Here is a 16845-nt window from a genome sequence, read left to right on the forward strand (position 1 = left end):
CCCGGCAATAGATTATGGGGCCACACAGTATACACACACACATATACAGTATACATTCACAGTCAGGGCAGGACTTAGGGTGGTGGGGGCCCCTGGGCTTGAGGTGGGGGTCGTAGTTGGTAAGGGGGGGGAGAGGGGGCTGGCGGCTGAGATCAAAGTTGTTAAGCGGGTGGGGTGCCGCCGAGGTCGAAGTTGTTGAGCGGGGGGGGGGGGGGCGCCTCTTCATCAGCATACACAGTATACACAGCAGCATGTCTCTTTCTGCTTCCTCCTCCCGGGGCCCCCTATTGGGTGGGGCTTCCTCCTCCCGGGGCCCCCTATTGGGCGGGGCCCATGGGCTTGAGCCCAGTCAAGCCCAATGGTAAGTCCGGCCCTGTTCACAGTATACACACACAGACACACAGTATACACACACACAATATACATACACAATATACATACACATTATTATACATACATACAGAATACACATACACACACTGAAAAGGTACTGGAGAGGCGGGGCAGTTATAATCTTGGGTTTCGGTTTCTCGGCGCAAGTTTGAGAGGCTAGTGCTTTATTCAGAAAGCACTTACCTCGAAACTTGCGCCGGCGGATCGTAAATCCCCCGGCGGAATTCATATTCCGCGGCTAGGGGGAGTGTAGCATGCGCCGCCGGCTAAATTTCCCAGCGTGCATTGCTCCAAATGACGTCGCTAGGACGTCATTGGTTTCGACGGGAACGTAAATTACGTCCATCTGTATTCGCGACCGACTTACGCAAACAACGTAAAAAATTCAAAACTCGGCGCGGGAAGGACGGCCATACTTAACATAGGATACGCCACATATAGAAGGGGTAACTATCCGCCGGAAAAAGCCGAACGCAAACGTCGTAAAAAAAAAGCGACGGGCGGGCGTTTGTTTCTAAATCGGCGGATCTCCTCATTTGCATATGAAAGCGCCACCTAGCGGCCGGCGGGAGATTTCAGCCTAAGATCCGACGGTGTAAGTCACTTACACCTGTTGGATCCAAGGGAGATCTATGCGGAACCTGATTCTATGAATCAGCGGCATAGATCCGACCGTCGGATCTCAGAGATACGACTGCGTATCAGGAGATACACCGTCGTATCTCTATCTGAATCTACCCCACTGTCCCTGGTTTTACTGAGGCTGGCAACCTTGATGGGGCCCCCAGTAGGATGGGGTCCTTTGGCAGTGCCCGAGTACCCGAATGGTCAGTCCGCCCCTGAATGCATTGTAGGTATTTATTTAAAGCTTTTTTCCTTCTTCCTCTATGCAAATTTCAGTAAAACCAACAAGATATCTTTTTCAAATTGTTTTACTGCAGCCCTTCACTGAGAATCTTCATTGAAAGCATATATGAACAAAAGTATAACGGGACACATAAGCATCTTCTTCCAGGTGGTGTGTATTTAATATCTATATAATAAATGAATAAATTAATGAAAACACAGGTTTTTAACAAAACACACAAAAGCAAAAACAGTGTCATGTAAATATGAAATGTAGTTGTTAGTGTTCCACTATATTCAAATAAAGGACACGATTGGGCAAAAAAAGGACACAAATATTATCACCTTTACTTTCACTTTTGATCAATATCACTATGTTCATATGTGCAGATATTGGAAAAAATAATTCAACCACACAGTCTGGTTTATAACAGTATAAGTAATAGCCTATGAGATTTTTTTGTGTGTTTTAATCATGATGAGTATTTTGGAATCATAAAAAATAAAAGCTAATATGCATTAAATATTTAAGTCTCTCTTGTGGCTTTTTTCGTTTTGTTTTAAAATGTTATAATATTTTAACAAAATAGAAATAAATACAAAAAATTCAAAAGGAAAGGATTTCTGCAATAATATTTTTTTAATTAAGCAAAGAAAATGTTATTTTTCAGTAACGCCTCCACAAACTACTTCGTTATCTAAGGTCCACAGATGCAATTCCCAACTCAAAGCTAAAATGTAGATAAACCATCTTGTGGTATATGCTGAATGTGTTAACAAGCAAATAAAGCTGGTAAACATAAGTATGTATCCATAGGTGTGCGCAGCCTATTACATTAGGGTGTGCACCCCAAAGCTCACACACTACCGATCACTCACAGTGTTCATTCACATAGGTAAGGGACCGGTAAATTACATATTTACTGCCCCTTCCCCCACTCATCTTAATACCTCCCCTCAGCTATAGCTGGCGGGAGAGGAGGGAAGTTAGCAGCGCTGTGAGGGAAGCCAGGACAGTAGGGGGAATCTGTGCTGCACAGGGTGATTAGGGTGTGCCTGGGCACACCTGGCACACCCTGTGCGCACGCCTATGTATGTATCTGTCTTGGGCACAGACCACATATTTTAACTACTATTTTAGCCAGAAGTCACTCTCATTGGTATAAATATGCTTGTTAATTCAAAAAGGGGGTGAAAGGACAGTTTTGACATATAGACTGTGGCCCAGATTCTCAAAGGACTTACAACGGCGTAGCGTCATGTACGCCGTCGTAAGTCCGAATGAGAGCCGTCATATCTATGCGGCTGATTCTTAATCAGTTACGCATAAATTTGGCTAAGATACGAGCGGCGTAAGTCTCCTACGCCGTCGTATCTTAGGGTGCATATTTACGCTGGCCGCTAGGTGGCGATTCCGTAGAATTCCGCGTTGAATATGCTAATGAGCTACATACGCCCATTCACGAACATACGTGCGCCCGGCGTAGCAAGATACGTCGTTTACGTAAGGCATACGCCGGCGTAAAGTTACCCCTCATAAAGCAGGGGTAAGTCATGTTAGGTATGGATGTCGGAAACGTACGAACAGCGTTGTGTTTTACGTCGTTTGCGTAAGTCCTCCGTGAATGGGGCTGGACGTAAGTTACGTTCACGTCGACTAGGCATTGAGCGGGCGTAATTTAATTTGAAAATTCAACGTGATACTGAGCAAGCGCGCGCATGCACCGTTCGAAAAAAGCGCCATTTACGTGGGGTCATGATTAGTTTAAATAAAACACGCCCCCCTGTTCCTCATTTGATTTAGGCGCGCTTACGCCGGCACATTTACGATACACCGCCGTAACTTTAGACGCAAGTGCTTTGTGAATACAGCACTTGCCTCTCTAAGTTGCGGCGGCGTAGCGTAACTGCGATACGCTACACCCGCTTAGATTTACGCCGCCATCCGGAAGGAAGCAAGACTCCAGTATCCAGCCGTGTCCCCGGAGATCGAAGAGGCAACCCAACTGACAACTGGAACAGTGGAGAACCCTCGTCCAGGATCCTTGTGCTGTGGAGCAGTGATTTATCAACGCGCCTTCTGAGAAGAACTCAGGCGGATCTGCCTGTCGGGTGAGAGAGCACATGCTCAGCTTGAAACTCTCCCACTTTACAGAGTTTGCTTACCTTTCCATTGCTGGGAGGAGATGGGGGATGGGAAGGCAACCTGTAAAGTTCCGATGTGACCGTGCCAATGCAGGAGTGCTACAGTGACAGCGTGAAGCTGGAGAGGAATGTGAGCACATCCCACACGTCCTCGGGGCTCTCTCTTGCTCTCCTGATTTGACTTTTCTCGTTCAGCGCTAAGCTGACAGGAGTAGTGATGCCGCTGTCACTACTTCTGTTAGCCTTTGTAGCGGCAGAAATGCTCCTCCCGCCCCCCAGCTCACATGTTACCGTCACCCTCCGGCTTGTCCCTGCTCTGTGCCCAAGCCACTGCTGCCTGGATGATGGTCCCTGCAAAAACTGTACCCGTTTCACGTACCTGGGCTGATAGATGGCTACAGTCCCTCACAGTCACCGCCGGCTGCAGCTCCGCCTTTTGCTCTCACAAGAGGGAGTGAGGCAGACAGGCATCCCCTCCATATCACTCCGCCAGGGACAGACAGGCTGGGAGGCGGAACTTTAAACTGACTGTCGGAAAATGCGGCACTAGCTGCCTCCGCACCAACCAATAAAAAAAGAGTTCCCACTCTGTTACTGCCTCCTGGGGCCCCACTGATGGATGGATGGGGCCCCAGCAAATGTTATTTAATGGTCAGTCAATCTAGGAGCTGCTCACAAGCATTTCTCCTGCCTCCTATGTGCTGTGCAGAACAAGACTGAGTGGCAGTGGAGGCAATGTGGGAAACAGCTCAGCTGTGCGGGACTGCGGGACATAAGTCAGAATGCTGGGCTGTCCCGCAGAATCCGGGACTGTTGGGAGGTATGTGTAATGTGTTTGTTTACTTTTTTGAATTTGGCGCCGTTCTCCGCCCCATGCGTCATAACGTCGCAGGGAACGGAGATCGGCGGTACACAGGCACTGTGAATCGAGTCAGCAGGACACCGCTCACTCACACAGCGCAGCAGCGTCGCAAGATCCAGGGACAAGGTAAGTAAACACTGCCTGTGGATGCTGCGAGGCGAGCCCGAGTCTGACTCAGGGTTACCGATCGCAGCACAAAAATGTAACCCCGAGTCAGACTCAGGAATACCGCCCAGAGGGTTAAACCGTGCAGGAAATATTTCCAGTACTTACAGGTTACCTGTAGGGAAAAGTGTAATGCCGCGTATACGTGGTCGGAATTTCCATCCAGGTTTTCATCAGATATTCTGACTGTGTGTATGCCCCAATGGACATTTTCCATCGGAATTCCCGACGTACTTAGCTAGAGAGAAGGTTCTCAATTTTTCCAACGGAAAAAATTCCTATCGGAAAATCCGTTCTTCTGTATGGAATTTCCGACAGGAAAAAAAAAACATGCATGCTTGGAAACAATTCAACGCATGATCGGAAGCATTGAACTTCTTTTTCTCTCCTTGTCGTGTTGTTGTACGTCACCGCGTTCTTAACGCTTGCATAGCTCCCAACTGTCCCTGATTTCGAGGGACTGTCCCTGATTTGGAACAATGTCCCTCTGTCCCTCATTTGTCCCTCATTTTGGTCAGATCTATATAGTTGTATATAAAAATGCATTTTTTTTCTTTTCCCAGTGCTAAACCTTTCATCCAATTTCTAAATTGCTGCATTTGCACATTTTAAAAGCCAATATAAAGTAATAGTAATAGTGGGAAAGAAAGCGGAGGTTCACCCAAAAAAAATTTTTTTAACATTACATTCAGCCGAGTTGTCCTAATGACAATCGGCTGTGTTTTTTTTTTCCCCCGTACATACCGACTTTCACCGCCGCTTCCGGGTATGTCTTCTGCGGGACTGGGCGTTCCTATCTGATTGACAGGCTTCCGACCGTCGCATATTGCGCGTCAACAATTAACAATTTATTTTTGGGTGAACCCCAGCTTTAACTTTTTTTTAAAATTAATTCTCCTTTAAGGGTGCGTGTCCTATGCCTACATACATTTGCTAGTAGGTGTCCCTCATTCCCATCGCAAAATGTTGGGAGGTATGCACTTGACAGTTCAGAGAACTTTTGTGTGACCGTGTGTAAGCAAGACAAGCTTGAGCGGAATTCCGTCTGAAAAAACATCCAATTTTCGCTTGTGTGTACGGGCATAATAGATTTGCAATGATGTCTTCTAATTAACTCTTTCCCAAACAGTTCTGTCTACTTGCACTTCAGTAATATTTCCAAACTTCGATTTCGCACTACAATTTAGCAGTAAACTAATTTGGTCTACAACAAAATGTCCGCTCCGCTAAACTGTATCATATTTTCCAGACATCTTTATTGGTCACAAGGAGTGTGCGTGAGCATTCTAGAACGTAGGGAAATACTGCACATGCGCACTACGGCCCAGAAGGTCCGCGCAGACTGATTACGTACGGTAGATTTACGTGCTGCACATGCGCAGAGTCCATCCGTGCCCTGTGCGGGTGAAGGGGGCAGTGTGAAGCTGGACTTCTGTGACTTGGAGTGTTCCTTTAGGTGATAAGAAGAACATGGATAGCAACGACGCCTTCCACGAGCAGCTGCGGCTTCAGGAGCTGTATGGGAACCGGGAGGCCGGGCACGATGCGCACACCTTTACGGACCCCAGTGATGGCACTGAGTATGAATGGGACCATGACAAGAAAGCCTGGTTCCCTAAGGTGAGATCTCTATGTGGACGCTCAGCACTCTTCATTAGTCCCTGTGAGGATCCTGCCAGGACAATAGTAATGGGAGCTGACCTGCTTCTCAATGTTTTGGTTAGAATTTAACCCCTTCCCACCCAGCCCCACTGTCCCCCTAATTGGGACAGGAACATCTGTCTGATCACATGACTGTGGTGATAGGGGGCGGAGCTTTTCATTTTCCTGATGTTTGGCTTTGAAGGAAAAGTGCGCTTTAAATGCGTTTATCCTTTTTGCCCTCACTTAAATGAACCCACCTTGCCTCGCTATGACAAATGCGACCCCCAGGGATTGTTTACATCCTGCCTGCCCATCACAGCCCCATAGACTTCTGTGCTGCTGCCTTCCACTGTCTCCCTTTGTCTCCGGCCTCGGGACATGGCCTCATAGAAATCTCTTTAAACCCGAACACATATTAATTACACAGGGTCTGTTGCTGATTAAGGTGGTTGTTAAACTCACTGTGCCTTATCTGCATTAAAAGAGAAGTATGGGTTAAAACATTTTTTTAGATTCATACTTGCCTTGGTGGATGGACCATCAGACCGATTTTCCATCTGTCCCCTGCTGTCCCTGCACTGAAAACTGAGCCACCGAAAATCGCAGATGGCTCAGTTCTCACAGATCCCCGAGAGGAAAGCCGCTGACTGTCAGTCAGCCTCTTTCCTATCTGCTTCTCCATGCTCATTGGAGCACCAAGCAGTGGAGGGGCGGGGAGAGGCTGTCTAAGTGGTTCGCTGAGACTGCCATCAATCAGGGCAGCTGGCGAATCCCGACTTGGAAGTCGTGATGACACGCTGCCCCGACTGATGGCAGTGACGTCAGCGGAGAGCGGACTTCAGACCGCTCTCCACTGAAAACGGGTCACAGGAGTGCAAAACAAATTGCACTCCTGTCACCCTAAAGAGAAGCGAAAGGCGAAAACGCTCAGGCCGGAATTCTCCTTTAAATTAACCTCAGAACCCGTGTAATTAATGTATGTTTGGGTTTAAAGGGATGAGGTGGCAACCCTACCTGTAATGCGTAGATGTCATTGACTCGGGGAGACAAGTCCTATAGACTTCTATACGGCCCTGCTGTGCAGATAGGGATAGGAGAGGCCCAGAGACTGTGCCTGTCGGACCTCATTTAGGCTGGGTTCACACTAGTCCGCTGTGAATTCCAGCTCCGTTCTCTGTGTGAAGAGAAAAATAAGCTGTTCGGCGCTTCCTCTCTGTTGTAGCTGCGGAGCAGAGGGAGGTGTAGTGAGGAGGGGAGAGAGAATTCAGTGTTCAGAACGATAGATTTTAAAATGTTTTGCGAATTGGATGTGGTGTAGGCCGCATCCATTTCGCATAGGTGTGAACCCCGCCTAAGTATACATCTGTGGTGGAGGAGGCGGCTTGGATCTGTCTGGTCAGAGGAGGGGGCAAAAATAATAAGTGCACTTTGTTTGGAAGTGCACTTATTTATAAAGGATAAGTTCACTTTTTATAGACACATAATAAATGCACTTTTTTTTTTTTGCAGTTAAATAAAAGTGCATTTATTTGAACTTGTAAAGCAGGGATATGCAATTAGTGGAACTCCAGCTGTTGTAAAACTACAAGTTCCATCATGCCTCTTCCTCTGGGTGTCATGCGTGTGGCTGTCAGAAACTTTCTATGCCTCATGGGACTGCAACAGTCGGAGGTCCGCTAATTGAATATTCCTGCTGTAAAGCATCGTGCCAGCGATCAACAGATCACTGGTGCCATGCAGGTCTCCAGCAGATCTGCCAGTGTATCTGCTTGCCTGTACGGATAAGCAGATACAATCTGACGGGAAGCATGAATGAACTACCGCAGTGCGCCACAGCGCCGTGGTAGTTCATTGAAAACTACAAGCTGACGGCCGCAAAGGCTGACGAATCTTGTCGTTTTTCCATGCACAGAACCCTGTCAATCAGTGAGGTGGACGGAGTCCTGCTCACCCATGTCTTTTTTTTATTGAGACAGCTAGCGGGGAGGGGGAAGATCGCCTGCTAGCTGTCATAGCAGGGATCGGGAAGGTGCAGGGAGCAGTTAGTTCATAACATGTTACACCCTGTATATGGGTGTAGCATGTTTACGAAAGGATAAAATTGCCTTTTTAGAACATGTTACGCCCCTAATTCGGGTGTAATATGCTCCAGGCCTGCCCTCTGCACCCCTCATCTATCACCCCCCCCCCCTTGTGCCAGCTGGCAGGGGATCTTCTCCCTGCACCCCTGTCACATTTTGAAAATAGCGAGACCATGCAGTGTCCACGGACATAACCACGTCATTCATTCAGAGCAATCTGTGAATAAGAGAACTACAAGTACCGTCATCCATTGCGGCTGATGGCTTCTAGTTCTCAATGAACTGGGAGCGCTCTGATGAGCGCTGTCGCAGTTCATTCACAAGCCCTGTAGCTTGTAAACAGTCAGCCCATATTGGAGGTACGAGTTGAAATCTTCAGGGCCTTTCTCCAGAATTCTGACATTGATCCTCTGATCAGGGGAGCAATGCTTTGCAGGGTCCTGAGAAAAAAAACAATAAATGTAATTTTTTTTGTACTGCAAAAGTATGTGCATTTATTTTTTCCCAAAAGGTGAACTTAGACTTTAAAGTTGAACTCCTGGCACCACGACTTTAACCACTTCAATACCAAGCACTTTCACTCCCTTCCTGCTCAGACTAATTTTCCGCTCTCAGCGCTGTCGCATTTTGAATGACAATTGCGTGGTCATGCAACACTGTACCCAAATACATTTTTTATAATTTTTTCCACACAAATGGAGCTTTCTTTTAGTGTTCTTTAATCACTGCTGATCAAACAACTTTGAGAGAGGCAGAATATCTTTAAATTTACTTTTATTGTCTTTTTTTTCTTCTGTAGAACTTTGTGGGCGGGTGGCACATTTGGACATATTTTTCTTCCTCACATGATGGTGAAATGGCAAAGGTGCTTAGCTCATGCCTTTCTACACTAGAGTTCCAGGAATGAAATAGTTGGATCTGGCTAGCTGCTTGCCTTATGCCCTGTATTACATTTCCTTGGCTGCATATTGGTCATACAGAACAGGTCAGGCTGGATCGCGGTTGAGGTCTGTTGCAGTCATTGTGACAGCTGTGCGCCTCAGTCATTTGCCGGATCATAGTTAGTTATATATTCGATCGGACCTTCTCTTATTCCTGATTTAGCCGGGATTACAGACGTTTTATTTTGGAGAGTATGTTTTCTTTTTCTCCAGTGGGAGGAATATAGAAACCCAGCTTTAATAATCATTGACAAAGTCCAATATATTTTAGTATACATAAAGTTCAAAGGTCTTAATGTGGTGCTCTGTATAAGGTAAAAATCCCTTAGGCTAAGTATATACTGTGTGCACTACACTGCAGATTCATGCTTTTGCTTTTTAGATACTGAGACCAACCCTTGCGTTGACCTCCTCAAAAAGAGTGGGAGGTCCGCCTGCTGTAATCGCACGACCATGATTTAAAATTGGAGCTGTACCATTTATTTTTTTCTCTTTTCGTCCATGGACGGACACAGCTCCTTAAATCTTTACATTTGGATTATGTTCCTGTTCATAGGAGAGGGGTCCTCTCGTGATAGACAGAACATAACCCTACAGTCAAGATTATAAGGAAGCCGTCCATGGGCTTCAGAGAAAAGGATTTTACGGTGAGTACAAAAATCCTATTTTCTCTTTTGTCCATGGATGGACACAGCTTCCTTATAATCTTGACTGTAGGGTTATGTTCCGTCTATCAGGAGAGGACTCCTCTCCTATGAACAGGAACAAAACCCAAATGTCAAGACTAAAGGAGCTGTGTCCATCTATGGACGACAAAGAAAATGATTTTACAGTGAGTACAAAAATCCTATTTTTTTTTTCAACATGGTACACCACAGTACACGGTAGCGTGTTGCCTTGTGTTGTGGTGACGCAGCAGGGGCGTTTTTATAGTGCAGTAACAAGCTGCCGATTGCCCCCACCTATGACTCCAAGAAGCACGTGGAAGGGCAACGCATGTAAAACAAAACCAGAGAAAATTACAAGCTCTACTCCCCAGCCAGTCTGCAACCAACCAAATTATCCTAACAGTTTGCATTTAAAACAGGGGTTTAGTTAGAAAACATTTGCAAATGCATGCGTAAGCTGCAGAGCTTCTCCAAGGCACCCAGTATTGTCTGCAATCCTAACTCTTGTAAATTTATGAAAGCCTCCATAGTAGAAGCACATGCATTCTAATGGATAGAGAGAGAACCGGTGAGCCTGGAGGTAGCCCATCCCTCCTTAAAGGCACAGGGACACACGGTGGCAGCAAAGGTGTCCAGTGTGTCCCCCTCATCAGCAACAAACTGGTCACTGTCCCCACCTATCACTGGCCTTCACAGCAAGGAGCACATGGAATGGCCACTCATGCAAATCAAAAACCAAAGAAAATTCCCAGCTCAACTCACCAGCCAGTCTGCAACCAACCAAATTATCCCATCTAACGGTTTGCATTAAAAACAAGAATTAGGACTGCAGGTAATACTGGGGTGCCCTGGAGCAGCTTACGCATGTAAATATGTGCAAACTAAACCCCTGTTTTTAACGCACATTGTTAGACAGGATAATTCTTTGCAGACTGGCTGGTGAGTTGAGCTGGAAATTTTATTTGCTTTTAGTGCAGTGATCTCCAAACTGCGGCCCTTTGATTGCATTTATCTGGCACTATTCTTCCCAATGATACAAGACACTGTTCTGCCAACTGACATCAACAATGGGGCACCATCTCTCCCAATAACAACCCAATAACAAATGTGATGTTTACTCCCACTGAAAATTTTCACTCCTGCTGGCCCCCCTTAAGTCTTAGGCCCCTTTCACACTGGGGCGGGAGGCGCTGTGGCGGTATAGCGCCGCTAGAAATAGCGGCGCTATACTGTCGGAATTGCCGCGTGATTCGGCTGCTAGTGGTGCGGTATTAACCCCCGCTAGCGGCCGATAAAGGGTTAATACCGCCCGCAATGTGCCTCTGCAGAGGCATATTGTGGGCGGCATTCCCGCGGTTTCCCATTGTTCTAAATCAGGGCTCGACAAATCCCGGTCGCCATGGCGACTAGAAATAGGGTCCTGGGCGACTTGGCTTGGAAGGGGGGGCAAATCTGGTGGTGAGCCGTTGGTATTACAAGTTATTAGCACCAGATGTGTAAGCTGGCGCCATCTGGTGGTGGCCGTTGGTATTACAAGTTAAACAGCAATTCTAATGTAATTTTTCACTGCCATCTTCTTCCCTCTAATTAGAACCCCCAAACATTATATATATTTTTTTATCCCAACACCCTAGAGAATAAAATGGCGATCATTGCAATACTTTCTGTCACGCCGTATTTGCGCAGCGGTCTTACAAGCGCACTTTTTTGGGAAAAAATTACACTTTTTTTAATAAAAAAATAAGACAACAGTAAAGTTATCCCCATTTTTTTAAATATTATGAAAGATAATGTTACGCCGAGTAAATTGATACCCAACATGTCATGCTTCAAAATTACGTCCGCTCGTGGAATGGCGACAAACTTTTACCCTTTAAAATCTCCATAGGCGTTGTTTAAAAAATTCTACAGGTTGCATGTTTTAAAGCGGTGGTTCACCCTTAGAGGGCACTTTTTAGCCTTAGATTGATGCTCGTTTTCTCTAGGGGAATCGGCTATTTGTTTTAAAATATGAGCAGTACTTACCCGTTTACGAGATGCATCTTCTCCGTCGCTTCCGGGTATGGGCTGCGGGACTGGGCGTTCCTTCTTGATTGACAGTCTTCCGAGAGGCTTCCGACGGTCGCATCCATCGCGTCACGATTTTCCAAAAGAAGCCGAACGTCGGTGCGCAGTATAGAGCCGCACCGACATTCGGCTACTTTCGGCTACGAGTGACGCGATGGATGCGACCGTCAGAAGCCTCTCAGAAGACTGTCAATCAAGAAGGAACGCCCGCTCCCGAAGACCCATACCCGGAAGCGACGGAAGAAGATGCATCTCGAAAACGGGTAAGTACAGCTCATATTTTAATACAAATAGCCGATTCCCCTAGACCAGGGATATGCAATTAGCGGACCTCCAGCTGTTGCAGAACTACAAGTCCCATGAGGCATTGCAAGACTCTGACAGCCACAAGCATGACACCCAGAGGCAGAGGCATGATGGGACTTGTAGTTTTGCAACAGCTGGAGGTCCGCTAATTGCATATCCCTGCCCTAGACAAAACGAGCAGGAATCTAAGGGGAAAAATTTAATAAATGGGTGAACTCCCGCTTTAAGTTACAGAGGAGTTCTAGGGCTAGAATTGTTGCTCTCACTCTACCAATCGCGGCGATACCTCACATGTGTGGTTTGAACACCGTTTACATATGCGGACGCTGCTCACGTATGTGTTCGCTTCTGCGCGCAAGCTCGTCGGGACGGGGCCCGTTTTCTGGCTCCTAACTTTTTTAGCTGGCTCCTAGATTCCAAGCAAATTTGTCAACCCCTGTTCTAAATGGGAAGGAGGGGTATACATACTGCTCTTCTCACTGCTCCAAAGATGCTGCTAGCAGATTTTTTTTCTCTCCTGCCAGCGCATCGCCTCAGTGTGAAAGCCCTCTGGCTTTCACATTGAGATGGCTGGGCAGGAGTTTTTCAGGCGGTATAGCAGTGCTATTTTTAGCGCTGTACCGCCTGAAAAACTCCTCAGTGTGAAAGGGGTCTATAGGACACAAAACTGGCCCTTTGTTTAGAAAGTTTGGTGACCTGTTTTTAGTGCATTAGTAATTCTTTTCACTTTTGAGGCAGTTTCTCTTTTCCTGTTGCATCTCTGAGACAGGAAGTGAAGGGACTTCTCCCCAGTGGGACACGCACAGCATAGAAAAAACAGAGTATCCTAACCCTTCACCTAAACCCAATATAAAAAGTTTTGACTTTACGTACAATTTAAGATTTCAGTGCAATTTAAATGGAATCTATTGTGCAGTCTGTGTGAAAAGAACTGTAGTCTGCAATTCAAATATATTAAGTGTTGGTAATGTTAAGGCTTATAAACATTTCTATTCATGTGTTTGTGGATTTTCTGTCCACCCCTTGTAGAATTAATTGCCACCCTCACTTTATGTGATGTACCTTCACCATGGAAATCAATTAACTATTCAGGAAAAGTTCTGCTAAGGGCAGTAACCCTTAGGATCCAGTTGGCTTTCAGCCTGCTAGCATAGTAGATTCTGGTATTGGTTACTGTCGGGGCTTTTTTTCAAGCAGGAACACAGCACTGATTGTATGTAATGGCAAGGGGTGCTGGGGTTCATTGATGCTGGTTGCTGGGGGTTTTATTGTTCCTGGAGGAGATTTATTTTTGCATGGCGGTCTATTGTTGCAGGGGGGTGAATTGTTCCTGGGGGATCTACTGTTGCTGGAGGGCATCTATTTTAGCTGGTAGTCTTTTGTTGCTGAGGAGGTCTTTTGTTGCTGGGAGGAGTCTATTGTTGCTGGGCTGGCTGCTGGGAAATCTGTTGCTTGCAGGGTCTATTGTGGGGGTCCACAGTTGCTGGGGGAATCTATTGCTGCTGGCTGTGGATCTACTTTACTGGTTTCTTGTTATTAACAAATCACCACAAAATGATACGTTGGTTCTGTATTCTCCAAGTACTGGGAGGTGGGTAGGGGGTGGAACCAAGGAATGGTGCTTGGAGGTGGAACCAAGGAATGGTGCTTGGAGGTGGGTAGGGGGTGGAACCAAGGAATGGTGCTTGGAGGTGGGTAGGGGGTGGAACCAAGGAATGGTGCTTGGAGGTGGGTAGGGGGTGAAACCAAGGAATGGTGCTGGGAGGTGGGTAGGGGGTGGAACCAAGGAATGGTGCTGGGAGGTGGGTAGGGGGTGGAACCAAGGAATGGTGCTTGGAGGTGGGTAGGGGGTGGAACCAAGGAATGGTGCTTGGAGGTGGGTAGGGGGTGGAACCAAGGAATGGTGCTTGGAGGTGGGTAGGGGGTGGAGACCAGAAGTGACTGAAGGGGAGAGTTCCTGCACCTATTATTTGAGGGGAAAAAAAGCCCTGGTTACTGTGCACATCATTGTTCCATCGTATTGTTCATTTTCATCTTTCCTTTTAAAAATGTTTTTCCCTTTTCAATTTACCCTGTTCAAGCAAAGGATGCACATTTTTTTTTTGGTGTCAGGTAAACCCTTATTGTATTCTATTGTTTTGACAGATAACTGAAGACTTCATGGCAATTTATCAAGCAAACTATGGGTTTTCAGAAGATAATAAAGAAGGTTCCGAATCTTCACAAGCTGCTCCAGCTCCCAAGGAAGTGAAAACGAAAAAAGCAAAGCAAGAATCTAAACCTCAACCAGATCCAACAGAACCAAAAGGGAAGGGAGAAAAAAGAAAAGCAGACCCAGGTAAGTGTACAATGCAAAAAAAAAAAATATTTCCCTAAACCTCTTTAAGGACGGCACCTGAGAGAGTGGCTCCTCCCACTTGCCAACAGAAAACGCCACTTCCACAGAACTTTAAAGGAGGCTTCTACCCACAGCTCGTCACCCACCGTCACCTATTTTTCTTCTAGAGCCCGTACTTCCCATACCACAGTGACTGCTGGATGAGCTCCTTCTCTCTCTTAGGTGCCCGGGGAGAGCCAGTACTGCTCCGTGAAATGGCACTCCTATGCGGCAGTGAGTCTAGTGGCAGACTTTTTTTTTCTGGCCTGCCTGAATACGCAGGCACTGCCCCCATCTTTGGACCCGTAATCTAGTGACTTCGCCCGGCCGAAAGCGAGGTATCCGAAAAGGGGCGGCGATCGGGGAGGAGGCACGAGGCGTCGCTACTGCTGGAAAGCGCAGAAGGAGGAGCGGTTCTGGTTCCTTTTTTACGGATTGACACTTTTGGAGTCCGGAATTGGCATGTTGGTCACAAACTGGACACTGCAGCACCACTATGGGGAGTTGGGTCACGGTAGCAAGTGTGACAGGCACCAGCAAGGCCCAGGTAACGGGTGGATGTGTGAACTGCCCTAATTACGGTGGGGTTTTTCTCTATCTTTTGCCCTTCCCCTGGGTGGCAGGGGCCTGTCTGGGCACATAGTTTTGTTGTTCTTCCTGTGCACCTGTGGTAAGCAGATTGACTCACTGGAAAGGTTTTGTCTTGTGTTCTTTTTGTTATGGCAGGCTAAGAGCTCTTCCCCGGTGGCTAAAAAGAAATGCCCTTCATGCAAGGTGAAGTTACCTGAGGGTTGAAATAAGACACTATGTTAATTATGCATCGACTCCCTTGTTAAAGAGGGAGCTTCTTCCACATGCATCAATTAAAGCGGGTTCACCCCCCAAAAAAATTCTAACATTACATTGTGCCAAGTTGTGAGAATGACATTAGGCTGTTTTTTTTTTTTTATTTCCTTGCCGTACATACCGTTTTATCTATATTTTCACGGCGGCTTCCGGGTATGTAATCTGCGGGACTGGGCGTTCCTATTCACATGTTAATTGATTGACATGCTTCCGACCGGCGCATACAGCGCATCACAAGTTGCCGAAAGAAGCTGAACGTCGGTGCGCAGGCGCCGTATAGAGCCGACTCGCAGTCCGGCTTCTTTCGGCAACTCGTGACACGCTGTATGCGCCGGTCGGAAGCATGTCAATTAATTAACATGTGAATAGGAACGCAGTCCCGCAGATTACATACCTGGAAGCTGCGGTGAAAATATAGATAAAACGGTATGTATGGCAAGGAAATAAAAAAAAAACAGCCTAATGTCATTCTCACAACTCGGCTCAATGTAATGTTTAGAATTTTTTTTTTTTTTTTGGGTGAACCCCCGCTTTAAGAAAAAGCTGGATGCTAACATTCAATCTAAAGGAGCTGATGCAACAAGGGGTTGTGATTTAGTTATCACCAGAGGAACGTCATCAGGGATCTACTCCCATATTTCTCTGGTAAGGATGCCATCTGGAAGTTTTCGTCTAATCCTCAACCTAAAGCCACTGTACAAGTCAGTCCTATACAGAAGATTTCGTATGGACTTGATCTTTACGGTCAGAAAACTGTTAACCAAGGAATGCTTCATGACATCGAACGATTTAAGAGATGCATGCCTACATGTTCCTATATCCCCTCAGTCCCAAAAATTCCTGAGTATGGCAGTGAATATGGGGAAGGAGATGCTGCATCTACAATTCACAACTCTTCCTTTTCGGCCTTTCATCCACCTTACAAAAGTAATGGCGGAAGCTTTCGCCCCTCTCTGCCTTCAGGGAATTGCAGTAATCCTGTATCTGGACGACATATTTTTCTTTTCTCCTTCTAGGAGATAATTGCATGAAGACCTGTGCAAGGCTTGCAGTCATTTGGAAGTCTTGGGTTGAATTGTGAACTTTCAAAAAATCAAACTTCAATCCGGCTCAGCAGGTACAATTTCTGGGGTACCAAACAAGCTCCAGTAGAGCAAAGCATCTTCCTTCCGGAAGAGAAGAAAAGCAAGGTCCAGGATGTAGTAGCTATGCTACAGACAAATCAGGAGATATCAGTCAGAAGGGTTATGTCTGTCCTAGGGAGCTTTTAAAGCAGGGGTCTCAAACTCAAATTACCTGAGGGCCACAAGACAAGTTTCCATATCCCATGGTGGGCCGCATGCAAACTTTCAAACTTCAAAAAACAGTACTGGTGTCAGCGAACGCATTATTAACCCTGACCAGCACACTGACCACTCACCATCAGGGTACAGCACCACAGGGCACAGCACACATGAGTGCACAGCGCACATCAGGGTACAAAGCCCAGCACATCAGGGTACAG

At 46.5% G+C, this 16845-nt stretch overlaps 1 protein-coding gene across 1 annotated transcript in view; it reads left to right on the forward strand.

Annotated features, from left to right (window-relative positions):
* Window positions 1-5762: 5762 nt before the first annotated feature.
* HTATSF1 (HIV-1 Tat specific factor 1) overlaps window positions 5763-16845 on the forward strand; it is a 40677-nt gene continuing 29594 nt past the window's right edge. Inside the window, exons 1-2 of the mRNA XM_040323754.1 lie at window positions 5763-6031; window positions 14264-14456. Of these exons, the coding sequence (XP_040179688.1) occupies window positions 5882-6031; window positions 14264-14456 (343 nt within the window). The 5' untranslated portion in view covers window positions 5763-5881. The remainder of the gene's footprint in view (window positions 6032-14263; window positions 14457-16845) is intronic.

The sequence above is a fragment of the Rana temporaria genome, chromosome 9 (genome assembly GCF_905171775.1).
Source record: "Rana temporaria chromosome 9, aRanTem1.1, whole genome shotgun sequence".
In the NCBI taxonomy this organism is placed as follows: Eukaryota; Metazoa; Chordata; class Amphibia; order Anura; family Ranidae; genus Rana; species Rana temporaria.